At 34.7% G+C, this 17,037-nt stretch overlaps 1 protein-coding gene across 2 annotated transcripts; it reads left to right on the forward strand.

The window, feature by feature from the left end:
• The first annotated feature begins 771 nt into the window (after window positions 1-771).
• LOC138335371 (grpE protein homolog 1, mitochondrial-like) lies at window positions 772-7,452 on the forward strand. Of its 2 annotated transcripts, none has more exons than XM_069284427.1 (3): window positions 772-905; window positions 2,496-2,796; window positions 5,215-7,452. In XM_069284427.1, exons 1-3 carry the CDS (start codon window positions 817-819, stop codon window positions 5,647-5,649), a joined length of 825 nt encoding a protein of 274 aa, XP_069140528.1. In that variant the 5' UTR covers window positions 772-816; the 3' UTR covers window positions 5,650-7,452. The 2 variants fall into 2 exon arrangements, with proteins under 2 accessions (XP_069140528.1, XP_069140529.1); XM_069284428.1 differs by having other exon boundaries at window positions 2,496-2,694.
• The last annotated feature ends 9,585 nt before the right edge of the window (window positions 7,453-17,037 follow it).

Here is a 17,037-nt window from a genome sequence, read left to right on the forward strand (position 1 = left end):
ATTCCATATTTGTAGATCTCCCGTCGAAACGGCTGATGTCCCGTTCTATATCATTAATCTTGTTATATCCTTTCGAAATCTGAAGCTATGAAAACATTTACATTTAACTTAAATCGGTAAAAGTCCTCTTCTACATTGTACTATGCATATGTATAGAACAATATCTATATGTACATTGTATGTAGAATATGATTTTACCGACTTTTGATCTAAGTTAAATCCATAAAACGCCTAAAATGGTCTGTGGTCCATACTATTTTTAGCTGAAATGGGGGAAGATATCCATATAATTGTAAACGTAATGCCCAGTTCCACATTATTTACATGTTTTCAAAAATGAAACAGCATTGATAGAAACACATACAATATATGTTTCTGGCTTTGCAAAAAGCTACACTGTATTACATTTTCAAAATCCAAATTTTACAAAAATGAAATGAATATCTACTATGCCTACAATATATGTAAACATATTTACATATAGATATGGATTTTTCTGTTGTAATACGGAATAAACATGATTTACATTATGTATATGCCATTATTAAAATATTTAAAAATTATAATATGACGTAATAATATATAAGTTACATGTGAATCTGTGTTCTCTGACTGGCAGGTTTTTGGTTGTTTTGGTTTTTTTTTTAATTTCTATACATACGGTGTTTTCCCCCTTTCTATAATATATTTCTGCTATAATGCATGTCACACGGTGCGTGGCTTTCCGATCGAGCACACCCATCTGTTGCCTCTCTCTAGACTGATCTTCTATCGGTGGATGACTCTAGAAAGTTCCGAACGTATTCAAAATCAAAGATGGCGACGATTGGCAGCATGTGCTTGCGCTCTGCGAACCGAATGACTAGTATCACACGACTCACTCTTCTTCGTACACAACAAATTAGGTAATTATTATTGCCAGACATTAAGGTTTGTCCTCTAAGGAATATTTTGGTAATTTTCATGGCGGATAACTGCTGACAAGATATTATTTTCGAGCAATATCGCCCGATATTATTCCAGTCGATTCAAAGGTTACATCAGCTTGTTTATGTAACTATAGCATGCTTCTTGAACGATTCCGGGAGTAACCCCGTTTTGTAACTCATTCTTATATATTCGTACTTTCTATTTGGCGTTTTCCTCAGTTATAATTAACACTACAATTTGTTGATAAACTTTTTTTCAGTAAGTCGCCACTGACCCTTCAATGTCAGATTTGATTTAGAATTAATCATGTTGATAATGTCGAAGCGTAATAACAGATCCGATAACAAAATCAGATCTTCTTATTTCAAAATAATTCAAATGTAGCAGGATTGGACTGGGTTGATCATCAGTGATCAGGTAGCTCAGCGATAGAGCATTTGGCTAGTGTTCGGAGGTCACGGGTTCGAATCCCGGTCTGGTCGCTACATTTTCTCCTCTCCTATTACAAAATTGACGCCCAACGTGAAAAAGAAAATCATTAGAACCTCGAAATGTAGAAGATCAGGGAAAAACACATATGATTCCTGTCAAGTGCCCCAACCAGGAATCAAACCTGGGTCTCCGGTGTGAAACTACAATGTACGGCTCTAGATCAACTGACTGAGCCAAAGAAGCATGCTCCGTCAGCTGATTTACAGAGACTGTATTTAACACTATGTACAAACCACAACGACCCACATTTTATTTTTTACATAAAATTTAGGTTATTGGCTTACTGCACAAGACATTCTGTCAATATATACAGTAGCATAAATTATACCCACTACTAGGCCTAATTATTAACACGTACTAAAATTCATGTATAAAATCACCAGGAATGACATGTATCATGATCACTGGTCAAAATTTTCTCCATCCTGTGTAAAAGTTCTGTAAAATTTGTTATGGGCAATGTATCGATCACCCAGCCTGCCAATAATCCAATTAATTATCATTCTTCACATACAACATGTACATCTATATATCAACAGTTATCCTAACCTGTTCACAATAACATCACCCTAAGTTTCATCATGTATTTTCAAGGTTTGTAGATTTCTGGGCTATATATTCATTTTGTTCCAGTATCCATAATAATAGTAGAGTTATATAGGGGTAATCCAGTATTTACATGTATATATTTGTCAAACTGTATACTATATGATACATGTATATTTATTCCCATGCCATACAGTACTGGCACATAAATGTAAAATTATATATATACTAATGCTAAAACTTATTGCAATGTGTAACATATTCTATATTGTTGAACATGTAAATGAGCTTGTCGTTGTGGTACTGTTTGTGTACATATAGTGTTAAATACCACCTGTCACTCAGCTGACAGAGCATGCTTCCTTGGCTCAGTTGATCATCAAATCAGCTTTGGTCAGACTTGATTTAATTGATATTTCTGATAATCAGTACACCACTACTAGTCCGATCTGAATAAATATTTAAAACAAGATTTTGAGGACTTTTAGTTAAAACAGTGCTGACCATTTGTTTGATTTTTTTTCCAGATCCAATCTGAAGCAATGTTCAACAACAGCCACAGAAACAAACAATAATTCATCGCCACCTCCTGGAACAAAGGGAGACAAACCACAAGAAAAACCTGATGTCAAGCCAGACCAGAAGGCTGCCAATGCTGCAGCTGAAGCGGAAGATAAACTTCAGAAAGAAAAAGCTAAACTGGAGGAATCCGTGAAAGATATGAAGGTACCCGGGTTATTTCGTAGACTTACAAGACGAATTTGGCCTACAGATGGTTTTTATGTTCAAAGACTGTGGCCATTTTCTCGACGGAAATATGTACCACAGGTACAATATTAATTATCAATCACAAAATTTGCTTTCGATATATGTAAATATTTCTTTATACTGTATGTAGAAGCCTAGGCAGGCAATTATGATATCTTTTTTAGTTAAAAGAAGATATATAATGGATCACCTGCCTTAATGTTTGTATACATATATATTAGTGATTTGTGTGACTGCAAGAAAAAAAATGGATTAAAACGATATTGATGACATATAATTTTATTTCATTCTTCTTTCTGTGTGGCAGCTTTTAACCTGATGCAAAGTTGTCACATTTTTGTGTTAATATAAAGTTTGATGTTTTAAAGTGTAACCCTAAATAGTTATGTAACTTTTCAATATGTGTCTTTTTTTCCAAGTTTTATTCGCTCTCAAATTGCAGAAGAATTATTTCCATTTGCAAAATGACCAACGTCTGTGTTTACACTTTATGATTATGTCTTTTTAGGTCACCTGATCATGAGACGAAGTCTCAAGTGACCTATTCAAATCGCCTTTTGTCCGTCGTCGTCCGTCGTGTGTTCGTAAACAATTTACATTTTCGACTTCTTCTCAAAAACCGCTGAAGCAATTTCAATGAAATTTTGCACAAACCTTCTAAGGCATATGGTCAATCAAAATTGTGAATTATATGACCCCCACCCCCCCAGGGGGCTGTGGGAGGGGCCAAAAGGGGTAAAATTGACTAAAATTTCAAAAATCTTCTCCTCCACTCACAGATGTGGTAGAGTCAAATACTCTTCATAAATAGAAAGGTCTCAAGGCCCTCTACAAAAATTGTGAATTATATGACCCTGGGGTCTCAGGTTTCCCCCTGGGGAGGGGGTTAAGTTTACTATAGTTTATATAGTGAAAACACATTTTGGAGCATTACTTGGTCATTTATAATAGAAAATTAGTCAAATGTTGTCAGAATTATCCCTATGAAATGGCCATGTCTATTAACAAATTTTCCATGACTGACTCCCAGGGGCCTTAGGGGTGGGGCCAAAAGGGGTCAAATAGGCTAAAACTTCAAAAATCTTCTTCTAAAATTCTGGAACTGGTAGAATCAAATACTCTTCATAGATGGAAAGGTCTTAAGGTCCTTTACAAAAATTGTGAATTATATGACCCTGGGGTCTCATGTTTCCCCCTGGGGAGGGGGTCAAGTTTACTATAGTTTATATAGGAAAAACACATATATGAATATTTTTTGCTTATTTTTCATAGGAATTTAGTCAAACTGGGTTAGAATGTTTAGCCTGAGATAGCATTTTATCGTCATATCCATATTGGTCCTGGCTGACCCCCAGGGGCCTTAGGGGTGGGGCCAAAAAAGGGTCAAATAGGCTAAAACTTCAAAAATCTTCTTCTGAATTCACAGATTTGATGGAACCTGATACTCTTCATAGATTGGAAGGTCTTAAGGCCCTTTACAAAAATTGTGAATTTCATGGCCCTGGGATCTCAGATTTTCCCCTGGGTAGGGCGTCAAGTTTACTATAGTTTATATAGGAAAAACACATTTATGAATATTTTTTGCTTATTTTTCATAGGAAATTAGTCAAACTGGGTTAGAATGTTTAGCCTGAGATAGCATTTTATCGTCATATCCATATTGGTCCTGGCCGACCCCCAGGGGCCTTAGGGGCGGGGCCAAAAAAGGGTCAAATAGGCTAAAACTTCAAAAATCTTCTTCTGAATTCACAGATTTGATGGAACCTGATACTCTTCATAGATTGGAAGGTCTTAAGGCCCTTTACAAAAATTGTGAATTTCATGGCCCTGGGATCTCAGATTTTCCCCTGGGTAGGGCGTCAAGTTTACTATAGTTTATTTTTTTTTTATTTTTTGGGTATATAGGAAAAACACATTTATTAACATTATTTGCTTTGTTTTCATAGGAAATTAGTCAAACTGGGTAGAATTATTAGCCTGAAATAGCATTTTAACACCAAATCCATATTTGTCCTGGCCTGGCTGACTCCCAGAGGCCAGAGGGGTGGGGCCAAAAGGGGTCAAATAGACTAAAACTTCAAAAATCTTATTCTGAATTCACAGATTTGATGAAACCAAATAATCTTCATAGATTAAAAAGTGAAATTTATAAAATCACTGACATTAATGACTGACTTCTTGTTTGGTTTTGTTGTTTAACATTGCAAAAGCAAATTGGAATTTTAAGCATAAGGTTTGGTAAAATAATACACTATCAAAATGAAAAACAAAAAATCAAAATTCTAAAAGGTTCAACTTTAAAGTTTATTCTAATTCGTAAATACTTTTTACAGATTTGAACCAACTTTGCAATGCTTTTCTGTAGCAGCACACAGGTGACCGTCAAGGCCTCTTGGGCCTCTTGTTTCATTTTATAAGTTACATCCCTTCCTATGTTGTGTTAGTTGCATTTAATATGGTATAAACAATTTTTTACAGGAAAAATACTTGCGTGCTTTGGCAGAGACAGAGAATGTGAGACAAAGAATGAAGAAACAGGTTGATGATGCTAAGATTTTCGGGATCCAAGGATTCTGTAAAGATTTGCTTGAGGTTGCAGACATTTTAGGCAAAGCCACAGAAAGTGTACCCAAGGAGGAAGTGAACAAGGACAATATTCATTTAAAGAATTTGTTTGAGGGACTCACAATGACAGAATCACAATTGCAAAAGGTGTTTAATAAGCATGGGTTGGAACAGATCACGCCCGCTGAAGGTGAAAAGTTTGATCCTTTTATCCACGAGGCCATGTTTGAAGTTCCCACCCCAAATGAAGAAGCTGGTTCCACCATCGCTGTTACTACAAAAGTGGGCTACAAGCTCCAGTCACGGACAATACGACCAGCTCTTGTAGGGGTCTTCAAAGCGTCATGATGGGGCAGCATTTGGAGAAATTTATCGAAACTAAGTCACTTTTGTCACATACAGTCGTCAGCTCATTTTCAAACATGAGATGTGTGATAATAAGACAACATAGTGTCAAGTTATTATTATTATGAAATTATCAACGTTATGGCATGTCTCTTGCTAGCTTGATGCCATGGTTGACTTCTTTAAGTTATGAAAAATTGACATTTTATTGAATTGCAGTTTATGTAGGATTTTTTTTCAGATTGAAGTTAGTTTTTTCCAAATGTTTATCTAAAAAAGGAAAGCCTTATATGAAAACTTATTTGATTAGTATTAATTAAAGGATCTCTTTCTTGAAATTTGAACTTCACAAAAATAAATAAAAAATTAAATAAAAATTGAATAATTTTTTTCCGTCGTATCTCTACTTGTATATGGACTACACTTGAGAAAAGATCATGCAGACATGCAAGCCTGCTTGTTTAAGTCTACAGATTGCATGCTTGCAGCTGAATTTCAGTTTTTGGAAATTTCATTTTGCTTTACATTCCGACTTCATGAATGAAGATAAGGTGACCACTGGAGCAATTATGCTGGTAGAAATTGATTATAAAGTCTTATTATTGATGAGATGAACATACATATTGTTACTAAATACAGATTCCTGATTATACTAAAATGTATGATCACAATTTTCGGTTTGGAGTTGCCATTTTGTGAGATATATACAATATATAGTTCGAATTAAGTGTGGTTGAAAATATTCTATTTTGATAATACTAATTTAAATGTATATTTAATATATAAAACCTGAGATGGAGATTAATATGTATTTAACAGCTGGTAATGATTCATTTAGAGTTATCTATTTAGGGTAAAAACAGCAAACTTATTGGCATTCTAATCTATCAGAGTTACTTCCCTTTGCGTGATGTGAACCATGTAGTAATAGAACCGAAAGATTACCAAGAAAAATTCAATTTATTTGTGAAAACAGGCCGAATTCTCAGAAAGACCATTGAAACACTTCATTTCTCTAATAACAAAGATAAGATTTTCGTTCTATTAAGCTGAAAGAGCAATAAATCACATGTATTATTCATTAACGATTCTTTACAACATACAATTGTCTACAAGACAGCATTGCTTTCCTTTAGAAAATTTTCTATTTCGAAAAAATCTTGGAGTTAGAGGATGTTATTGTTGAGCTGCTTGGGATCATTTTCATTTTAAAATAATTTTTCGTGTACTATGGGTAACTATAACATAGATGATAATGAATGCCTTGGCAACTCGAATATTTCTTGTGTCATAAAGAAAGGGGAAACCAGTATTTTTTGTCATTAACCGGTGTAGCTACTGTACATTGACCATTTCCACATGGATACGAAGATTGGTTACAGTTAATATGTATATATTTATATGCGCCAGAGAGTCGGTGCCCATTCATAACTATTAGACATTTTAGGGATCTAGATCAAAAATAGGGATGCTACGTTGTGCATATATGTATTAAACACCATGTAGAGTACTGTATTTTATATCTAGACATGTATATGTCTAAAAATGGTCTGTGGACACTGGTGCACAGGGACCTGTAATCTGATTGTATAATATCAAAATTAACTGTTACTAATTATCAGATCCCTGTGAATGTTACATTTTGGTCTATGGAAAGCTTGATGTAAATGCTGACCAAAAACTTTCAAGGAAAGACATGATTATACAGGTATGACCAAGAACAAGTGACTTTTTGGGGTGACAGATATTGTGATGTAAGTTGTCTGTTGGATGTGAATTCAGTATTCATTAAAATACACATATAGAACAAAACTTTGAGTTGTTTTTTACAAGAAAGAAAAAAGAATATCATACCTATGTAAAGATTTGGACAATGTGAGGTTATACCATACCAAAGTAAGCAAAAGTGTTCTAGAAGTTAAATGTTAAAAATAAAAACAAATTAAAATTTACACTCAAAACTCATATTTCCCTATAGATTGATTCGTACACATGGCATGGCATCACAGTGCCGTTAACACAGACTAAGTTTGGTTCAATTGGTTTAATAGCAAGGGTCATTTGGAGGAATGCTGGAGTACATGGAGAAAAAAACACTGGCCACTCACACAGCCATGAGGGGCTCATGCAATCATTAGGGAACCCAAACATCCATTATAGGGCTCACAAAGCCATTAGGGGACTCACATAGTCATTAGGGGGCTCGCATAGCCATTAGGGGGTTCACACGGTCTTTAGGGGCTACATAGTCATTAGGGGGAGGGCTCACACAGCTCAGATAGAACACAAAAAATAGTGCCATTCCATATGTGTGACCCAGTCTATTAAAGTTTCCTATATTCTGTTCCAAAGCCTGGTGATTAAAATGAGATGGATCTCCGTCTGTACCATCCTCGATACTCCAGGGGTTCCGATCACTTACAATCTCTACATCCCTGGACTATCTAATGGTAGAATTGGAGGCAACAGAACAGAACAGGTAATTTAGTCGTTTGATGCATATCAAACGAGCCGTATAACTGTACACCGTGGCTTTGATGTATCTGAAGTCTTCAAATGAAATCTTTGCAGGCCTGTGATTGGTTCAGCTGTTTTCCGCTGAGCTGCCTCCAATTTCATCATGAGATTACGGAACCCCTGGAGTATCGAGGATGTGTCTGTACCAACATGTATCTAACCGTGTTTGTCCTTCTAACATTTTTTTTCTTTATTTTGTCTTTCTCTCTTGGCTGAAATTACATGTAACTTTGTTACCTTGTCTTGACACCATGGTTAACTATTCATTTTGATCGTTTACATTTAGAATATGTGGTTGTGTGCAGCATAAATACTACCATAGGATAAAGTATAATGAGAAGACAGTTTCAAATGATATCAGGTCGTGAATGTGACTTATCCATCAGATCCTGAAAGTTTTAAAATACGATTAAAAGATGAGACAGCCCAGCCCCTGATAGATCAAACGTAAAGCATGTCCTCGGATCTTTCAATTTGCTGAATACACTTTTCATGCTAGTAAAATGCCACACATAAGGACAGTCATTAAAATTATAAACCGCACTGAAGGAGTAGTAAATTACACTTCTCCCTTTGAATGTCAAATGAGAGTCTTTCTACAAGTTTCCGAAATGCTGTATGAAGGTCAAAATTCAAAAGTAAATCAAACTTAACACCAAGAAGTTTTTATTTTCAAAATTAATGGCATCGTCGATACTCCAGGGGTTATTATCACTGACGTCATATCCACCCCTGGCCTATCTCATTGTAAAACTGAAGGCAATAAAACAGGTAATTTAGTCATTTGATGTACATCAAAAGAATCGTATAACGGTACACTGTGGTTGACTGAAGTGTAAGCTTCCATTCATTATTATACAAAAACATTGCATCCAACATAGTTTGTAAAGTATGCGGGTTTTCTGCAATAATGACTGTATCGTCTGTTCCTACATAAGTAGAAACAGGGATATTATACCAATTTCAACCGGTTGACATCTTTCTTTAATAAAATTCATTTCACAATCATTCACAAATAAATTGTATAAAATTGGTGAGAGAACGTCGCCTTGGAAGAGACCGATTTTGTTATCAAAATATTCTGTTATATGACCATTGTATTTCACATGATTATACATTATCATATGGAGACTTTATAATTTTTTATTTTTTCCCTTGAACTCCATGTTTTTTAAGTTTACACCAAAGTTTCGGCTACTCCCGGCAAAGTATTCTATATCTTACATCTTTATAAATTTCACTTTTGTTGTTTTTTACAAACTGTTGCAATTTCAAATTAAAAACAAGTACGTGATATCAAATTTATTGAATGGCAATATTGAATGGTTTCTCATAAAACACTGTGGGTAAATCAAACGCAAACGTAACTTATAAACACAACGAATGAAGGCAAATGTATTTTATATATTATCGTAGCTGTTGTTACGGCCAAGAATAACGAAATGAGAAACTAGCAGCTAAATTCACAACACAATTTAATTATATATAATTAAACCAGATTAACTTGCCAGCTTGCCCTATACATGTACATACATGTATATACATAAATATTTTAATGCATCCCCCGCTACACTTACAAGTACATAAGGCATATTCAATTTTTAGTCGTGGCCTGGTTCAACCTTGGGGCTAAAACTCCTTCCGGGAACGGAACCACATTGAATTTCATAAATATGTATTTGATCTATTTTTGTAGTAAAAACGTTGTAAAACAAGTCACGTGCTTATACTTCATTCATGCCATTGGCCGAAATATAGAATTGAATTATGGGTAACTAGTGATCACATGATTGTGTGTTTACAGTCCAAATATAGTGTTGGATTGCTTGCCAATTTTCGGAAAAATTGATTTATTTGAAAAAATCTAGTCTCCAAAATATTATTAACATTGCATGCATATCATCTGGTCTTGCACATTTGTACTGTTTTACAATAAATAATGGACTGAATTGAGTTATAAAACCGCCATTTCTACGTTTTATCTATAAACTATATATAATGCGAATTGACAAATTCAATCGGTGTAACCGTCTAATCTAAGATCAGCGAAGATCGGCTTCTCCCGGCTAAATTCGTAGAATTCTAAATTTATATTTACTTCCTTTTGGTTTCAAACAGATGCATATAACACAAAGAAAATATGATCTTCGTCAAAAGGCCAAATTACATATATACACTAAATACCAGGTAAGAGAAATCAAAGTCAAAGTAAACACACAGTCATGTGACTTATAAAACAATTCCATATTTCGGCCAATGGCATGAATGAAGTATAAGCACGTGACTTGTTTTACTACGTTTTACTACAAAGAACGCGTGTTTTGTACCATTATGGGGGAAATTCCCTGCGGATCGTGGTTTTCATTTCCAACATTTGAAATCGTTAAGTAATATTATCGTACCATTGTTGAATTTTCATATTCTTTCCAATCAAATGGTTAAGCTTCCGCGTAGCCCACTTAGCTTTTTGCACTTAGCTAATACTTGTACATATATATGTACATGTTATATAAATGACACCTTTATGGCATTAGTAGCAGAGGTGAAACTCACGGGTAAAGCCATGTTTACAAATAATCCGTGTCACAGCATTCTGCTAATAATCAGAATATAAAAAGTGGACAAATGGAGTTTTCAAAGGAAGTCTTTCCAGGCTTGTGATTGCTCATATTATTTTCTTCTGAACTGCCTTCAGGTTTACTGTGTGATAGTCAAGGGATGGATATAACGTCAGTGATAGTAACCACTAGAATATCGAAGATTGCTTAATGGCAATATCGCCACTATCAAAAGATGTTGTTTTTCTCAAAAAGTTTGTTCGCTAAACTTCTGGAATTTTATAATAAAAATACTGAGCCATTTAATCAGATTTTATTCAGTTTCCAGACAATTCTAAAGTGTATACAATTTTTGCTTTATTGTCATCATAATTATGCATTTCATATATAAAACAAAAACATTAAAAGTGAGTGGATCCAAGATGGATCCCTGAGGAACCCCTAACTTCCACTTGTCACAGATCCAAGCCGGACCTACTGTTTCCGGCTGGAGGCCTATTTCCAAGGCCATAGGCTCCTTTGATATCCGTTTACATACATAATAAAGATGTCGACTTTACGGTAATCTGTATATTATTTTTAGTTTTGATGACAAAATGACATTTTTGTACAAGTATAGGCTTGTGTTGTAGTTTAATTGGCGGAGGGGAACATTACCATGCTTTAGCATTTTTTTGTCAATTTTATAGAAAATCGGGTAAGAATTTTTACTGAATTTTATTTCCATTTGATTTATTTTAAATTCAATTGTTCAGTAGGTGGTGATAAATGTCGTATTAACAGTAAGATAATAACTTTACGACTCTACAGAATCATCAATCTATTTTGCATTACCATATATTAAAGCCGTTTCGGAAAGGTTTTGTAAGTGACGTCTAAAGGAACAGCATATTCAATTCCTAAACAATATCGCAACGCGGGATCAGAAATGCGCGTAGCTTCTAATTAGTCCGTGAAGCGAGGCATTTAATGTCGTCTGATATGAATAGCTTTTATGTGACCTTCCTGTAAAGAAGGAAGAGATTCGCTAACTTTTTATACACAGAAACAGAATTATACGTGTAAATTTTAAAGTTTTTTAAAATAGACGAAAATGAATAAATAAATGATGACTATTGTTGACGGAAATTATACAAGGACTAACGAGTTCCAGCGAACAGATAAATTTTTACAACATTTAACGAGTACAGATGAAAAAAACCGCAATGCGCCTTTTCCCGCCATATTCAATCTAGACCTATACCTTAAATCTTTAGATAAATAATTAATTGTCAGGAAATGCTTTCTAAGTTATGAAAACTTCTGCCTATTCCTTGTTGTTATTTTCAACAATAGACTAAAATGTTAAAAACCAAACAAGAAATATATGATTGTTTTCTTGTGTACATTTTATTACCACGCATACCTTATTTAAAGCGATTCAACACTTACACGGGGACATTACTTCAAAATTTATTAATATAAACTTAAACCCAATTCTTAAGGATCTTTTGAAAATGACAACATTGTGATTTTATATATACACAACATTGTGATTTTATATATACACAACACACACACACACACACACAGCGGATCTAGCAGTACAGTGCGTGAATCCAGCAGTGATGCGCATCAGTCAAACAAATTAAATATACTATCCTCCTGGTTAGATTAGCGACGCAGAAAATTATTAACGATTTTCACAAATATTATATATTTTACGAAAATTGATATTGCAGCGACTGCCCAAGATAATATCACGGAGTCTTGCAGAAGTAATTGCAGAAAAATCTCAAAAGAATATCGACGCTCTAGACCGAACGTACATATTTGTGCTGATTATATCAAGCGGATATGACAGAATTGAGTTATTGTGGTAGATTGGTATCGTCTTGTCTGTTTTGTACAGTGATTTATGCACCAGCTGTGCAATTTAGTGTGGCGATATGAAACATTTTACAGTGATACAATACTAAGGTAATCATACAAAATACGATATGCGAAGTTTAAATAAATGCTTGTATTGCGGATCGCACGAGCGTCTGGGACGAAAAGGTTGTCAAGTAATCGTACCCTAAAATGTAAGTAAGTTTCCATCATAATTAATATAGCTTTATAACGTTGAACACATTTAAATTCCAACGGCATCAATATTTGCTCTATATTGTAATGATTAATAAACTTGCACTTCCATTAAGTTTTATGAAGAAGAGCTTTTAATATGTCATTTACTACCACATAGTCCAGTACAGATAGGGTGTTGCCCCAAAAATAATTGCAACAGAATCTTTACTTTGTTTTTCATACAGATCTGAATTTGTTTTAACGTTGAACACATTTAAATTCCAACGGCATCAATATTTGCTCTATATTGTAATGATTAATAAACTTGCACTTCCATTAAGTTTTATGAAGAAGAGCTTTTAATATGTCATTTACTACCACATAGTCCAGTACAGATAGGGTGTTGCCCCAAAAATAATTGCAACAGAATCTTTACTTTGTTTTTCATACAGATCTGAATTTGTTTTAAGAATTCGGGAAAGTGCTTTTCTTGCTCCCCCCCCCCCCCCCCCAAATCAAATTCGTGGCACATATAACTTGTTTGTGTACAGTCTCTTTATGCATTTATTACATGACCATTATACTTACATGTACAAGTGGGTTGAACAAAAGTTATAGTATTTATCAAGTTATTTTCCTTATATATCTTATATGAAAATTCATGTAAGTTTTTTACTTAAGTTTGTTTCCAGAAATCGGGGCCTGGGCAGTATAATTTTTTAAGACGTATTGATTATACATCTAATGTTCACTTTCCATTTCTGGACAGTATCATTCCTGTATCCCCATCACATCACTCGCAGCCTTATATTACTTGACAGCATATCCAACTCCATATTCTCTAATATTTCAACGGCATTACAGCAAACAGCATGTCGGTAGACAGTCATATTTTCATCAATAAGAAAGTTTAAATGAATTCGAAATCCTGTTAATCAAGATATCATAGTGTTTTAAGAAATGTTCCTTTTAAATACCTTTCATTTACTACTGTTTTCATACAAGAAAATGCTACCAAATTATAAAACATGTACACAAAGAATGTACTTCTACATAGCAGATTTTACTATAATTAGATTGATTGTGTTCTATCACTAGTTTGTGGTTTATCTACCATTAAGATCCACAAGGATTCCTGGGTGTTTTGACGCACTATCTTAAAACCCAGAGAAAAGTTATCCACTGACGATTAACTATTCTACAATCTGTTACTAGTGAGCCCCAAACACCGGATCTAGAGTTTCAGGTTTATAGTAGAAAGCCAGACGGCCTTTTGATTGAAGTGTTAACTGATTAAGGTTTTACGTCCCAGTGACATAGAAAACCATTACTGATTCCCTTTTGTGTGTTTACTCCAAGGGTTTCTGGTATTTCTATTTGCGACTGGTAAGAAAATATAACATTATAATTACTCAACAACTAATTGGAGGTTTGTGTTATAAATAGACTTTGCCATCTGCTGTTCAGCTACGGTTCGGCTTAGATTTCGACTTTCATTCTTACATTTTACTACATGTACATCCAGTACTAGTCCATGCCATCTGGGGATGTGTATTCGAAACATACACGGATGTGGTTTTACTCCGGGTTCTCCGGCTTTCCTTTGCTATCTTATTCTGGTTAGGATAATCCAAATCATGTAATAATACAATGATGAGTTGAATTCATTATAATAAATATGCTTATTAAGCATATTAATTTACTAACTGGTACATTTTATGCATCATTTTTTATTCTCTTGCAATTTGCAAACAGAACCAAACGGTCTTTATATATGCTGATTAGATATGTTCATGTCTGCTTATATTTAAAAACTCGCTTGCACGGTAACATTTTAACGGTATCAGCAAACGAAGCAATATAATAGCCGTGAATAAAAAAACAAATGTATATATTTTTCCTGATGTAAAACTGATTAAAATGAAGTGGCAAATATCATGGTAACATGTGAATAAAGGACAACATCATATCCATATGCCACATGTTGCAAAACATAATATTAGGAAAGAAAGACTAGTGTTTTGTAGCACAGGGACCTGGCACGAATTTCTAACCAACACTATACTATAATAAATAAATGTTGAATATCCTTGTGATGGAATTTAAATAGAAAAACCAAACTAAACCAAATCTGCGATCTCTCTCTCTCTCTCTATATATACATGTATAACAATACTGTTGGTCAGAAATTCATGTCAGGTCCCTGTTGTTTGTAGAAATATGGTTTCGCCTTGGATACCGCGCGATTTGATGACTGTTTCTATTTAATTGAATCTTGGGTTCTTGGAATAGCTGTCATTTTGTCGTTTTACCAGTCAGATCGATGGAGGGCTGCAATCATATTGATTAAATTTACATAGTATCCTGGTTAATCTCCGACAGTCTGTTCTATATAATGGTATTCTATTATCCAAAACAAACAAAAAAGTAATCTGTAGAATGTGGTTTATTTTGTCAGACCTCATTTTAATATCTTTGCTATTTTCGTTTATGATGTATATGTTACAAAACGTGTTTATTAATGATATTTTCCAGCCTTTTGATATTAAGTCAGGTGAATGTCAACCCAAGGGCATGATTCAATGACTTTGCGTCGGAATATCATGCAATTTTCATGTATAGAGAATCGAGTTACAGTCGCGTTTTTTTCGGATTTATTTCAAACTAAAGGAATATTTCAGTTGTAAAATTGCAGTAAACATGTTCAGGTATTGCCCTGCAGTAACACGTTGAGGTATTGCCCTGCAGTAACACGTTGAGGTATTGCCCTGCAGGTAGGGCGTTAGAATTGTACCTGCTGCCCCTATTGCATGATCGTAAAAGGCGACTAAATTTAGGATCTTATCTTTTCTCTTCTTCCTAACTGACTTTATCTTTCCTAATGCCTCCCTTGGCATCACCTCACTTTTGGCCTTGAGTTGAGCGTTCGCCGCTGCGAGGAAGGCTCTGGATTCTCTGCCCTGGCCGAGACACACCAAAGTCTATAAAAGTGGTAGTTTCTGCTCCTGCTTGGCGCTCAGCATACAGGGAGTAGGACGACTGGTTCGCCCGTTGTCAGTATAATGTGACCGGGTGGGGTGTGTTGCTTGGTGTCTTCGGCGGCATGTTTCAGTGATATAGCACTATAAAAAGGACAACAGTTCCACTATACAAGAAGACACAACATTATTATACCGCAGTCTCCCAAAACACGCACCTCGCACAACATACACACAACACACATCATACATGGGAGCCCGTCCTTACATGACCATAGCTGTTAATAGGACGTAAATTAATCAAACAAACAAACAAGCAAACGTTGAGGTATGAGAGAAAAGCCTCGAAAGAGTCTGCAGAGGCTTATAATCTTACCATGTTGGTTGAAATTCACATTTTTTACTTGAATACAGTATACTTGTTTCAAAATTCGCTCTCTTAGAATATCAATATTATCTCTAACACTCTGATTTTCGCCACTCCAACTTCGAGATAACGAGGCCCAGTGAAGTATGTTAGTAGAATCAGTATGATGGTTGTGGACATAATTTGGCAAAAGCGGAAGAAGTATGTTTTTTATGCTTGAAATCTAATGAAAAGGAACTGTTTAATTTAGTTGTGCATTCAAGATAATGTGCAATGTTCTCTAATTGAAGCATGCACAAACAACGAACAATTGATATCTATTAATCGCCATATAAATATGCTTTACTGGACGGAGATGGATTTTGTGTCACAAATATACCACAGGGTTGACACAAATAGTTGATCTTTGACCAAAATAAATCTTTCACTTCTTTCCTGTTATAGCTACAAGTATGTAAATTCAATGTACCAATAAGAATTGTCCACTGTATGTACTGAACTGATTGTTTTTGTACTGTAAATTGTATAACTGTGCTGAAAACTTATAAAACATGTCCATTAAAAATACCACCAAGTTTCTATGGCACTCGTACGTATGAAAGAAAGACAGAACCTCGGTGAGTAAACCAGAACCATAACCATACAGAAATATTCTGAGGAATTTAGATGCGATTTACGTACACGGCCTGATACAACCTTTCGGCCGGGTACGAAATGGTGCCTATAGTTTCCTAGTGGAGCACTGCCTCAGAAAATCACTCGGACACGATGTTCTATACTTTTTTGTAGGTTTCCAATTATTTCATGCGTATACATATATTTAAGGATTAACCTGAATAGATTTTTTTTTATGTTATGGCGATATAACACAAAAACATAATCAGGTTTTTGTGTTATATCTCCATAACATAAAAAATCTATTCAA

This window comes from Argopecten irradians, chromosome 11, assembly GCF_041381155.1.
Source record: "Argopecten irradians isolate NY chromosome 11, Ai_NY, whole genome shotgun sequence".
Taxonomy (NCBI): domain Eukaryota; kingdom Metazoa; phylum Mollusca; class Bivalvia; order Pectinida; family Pectinidae; genus Argopecten; species Argopecten irradians.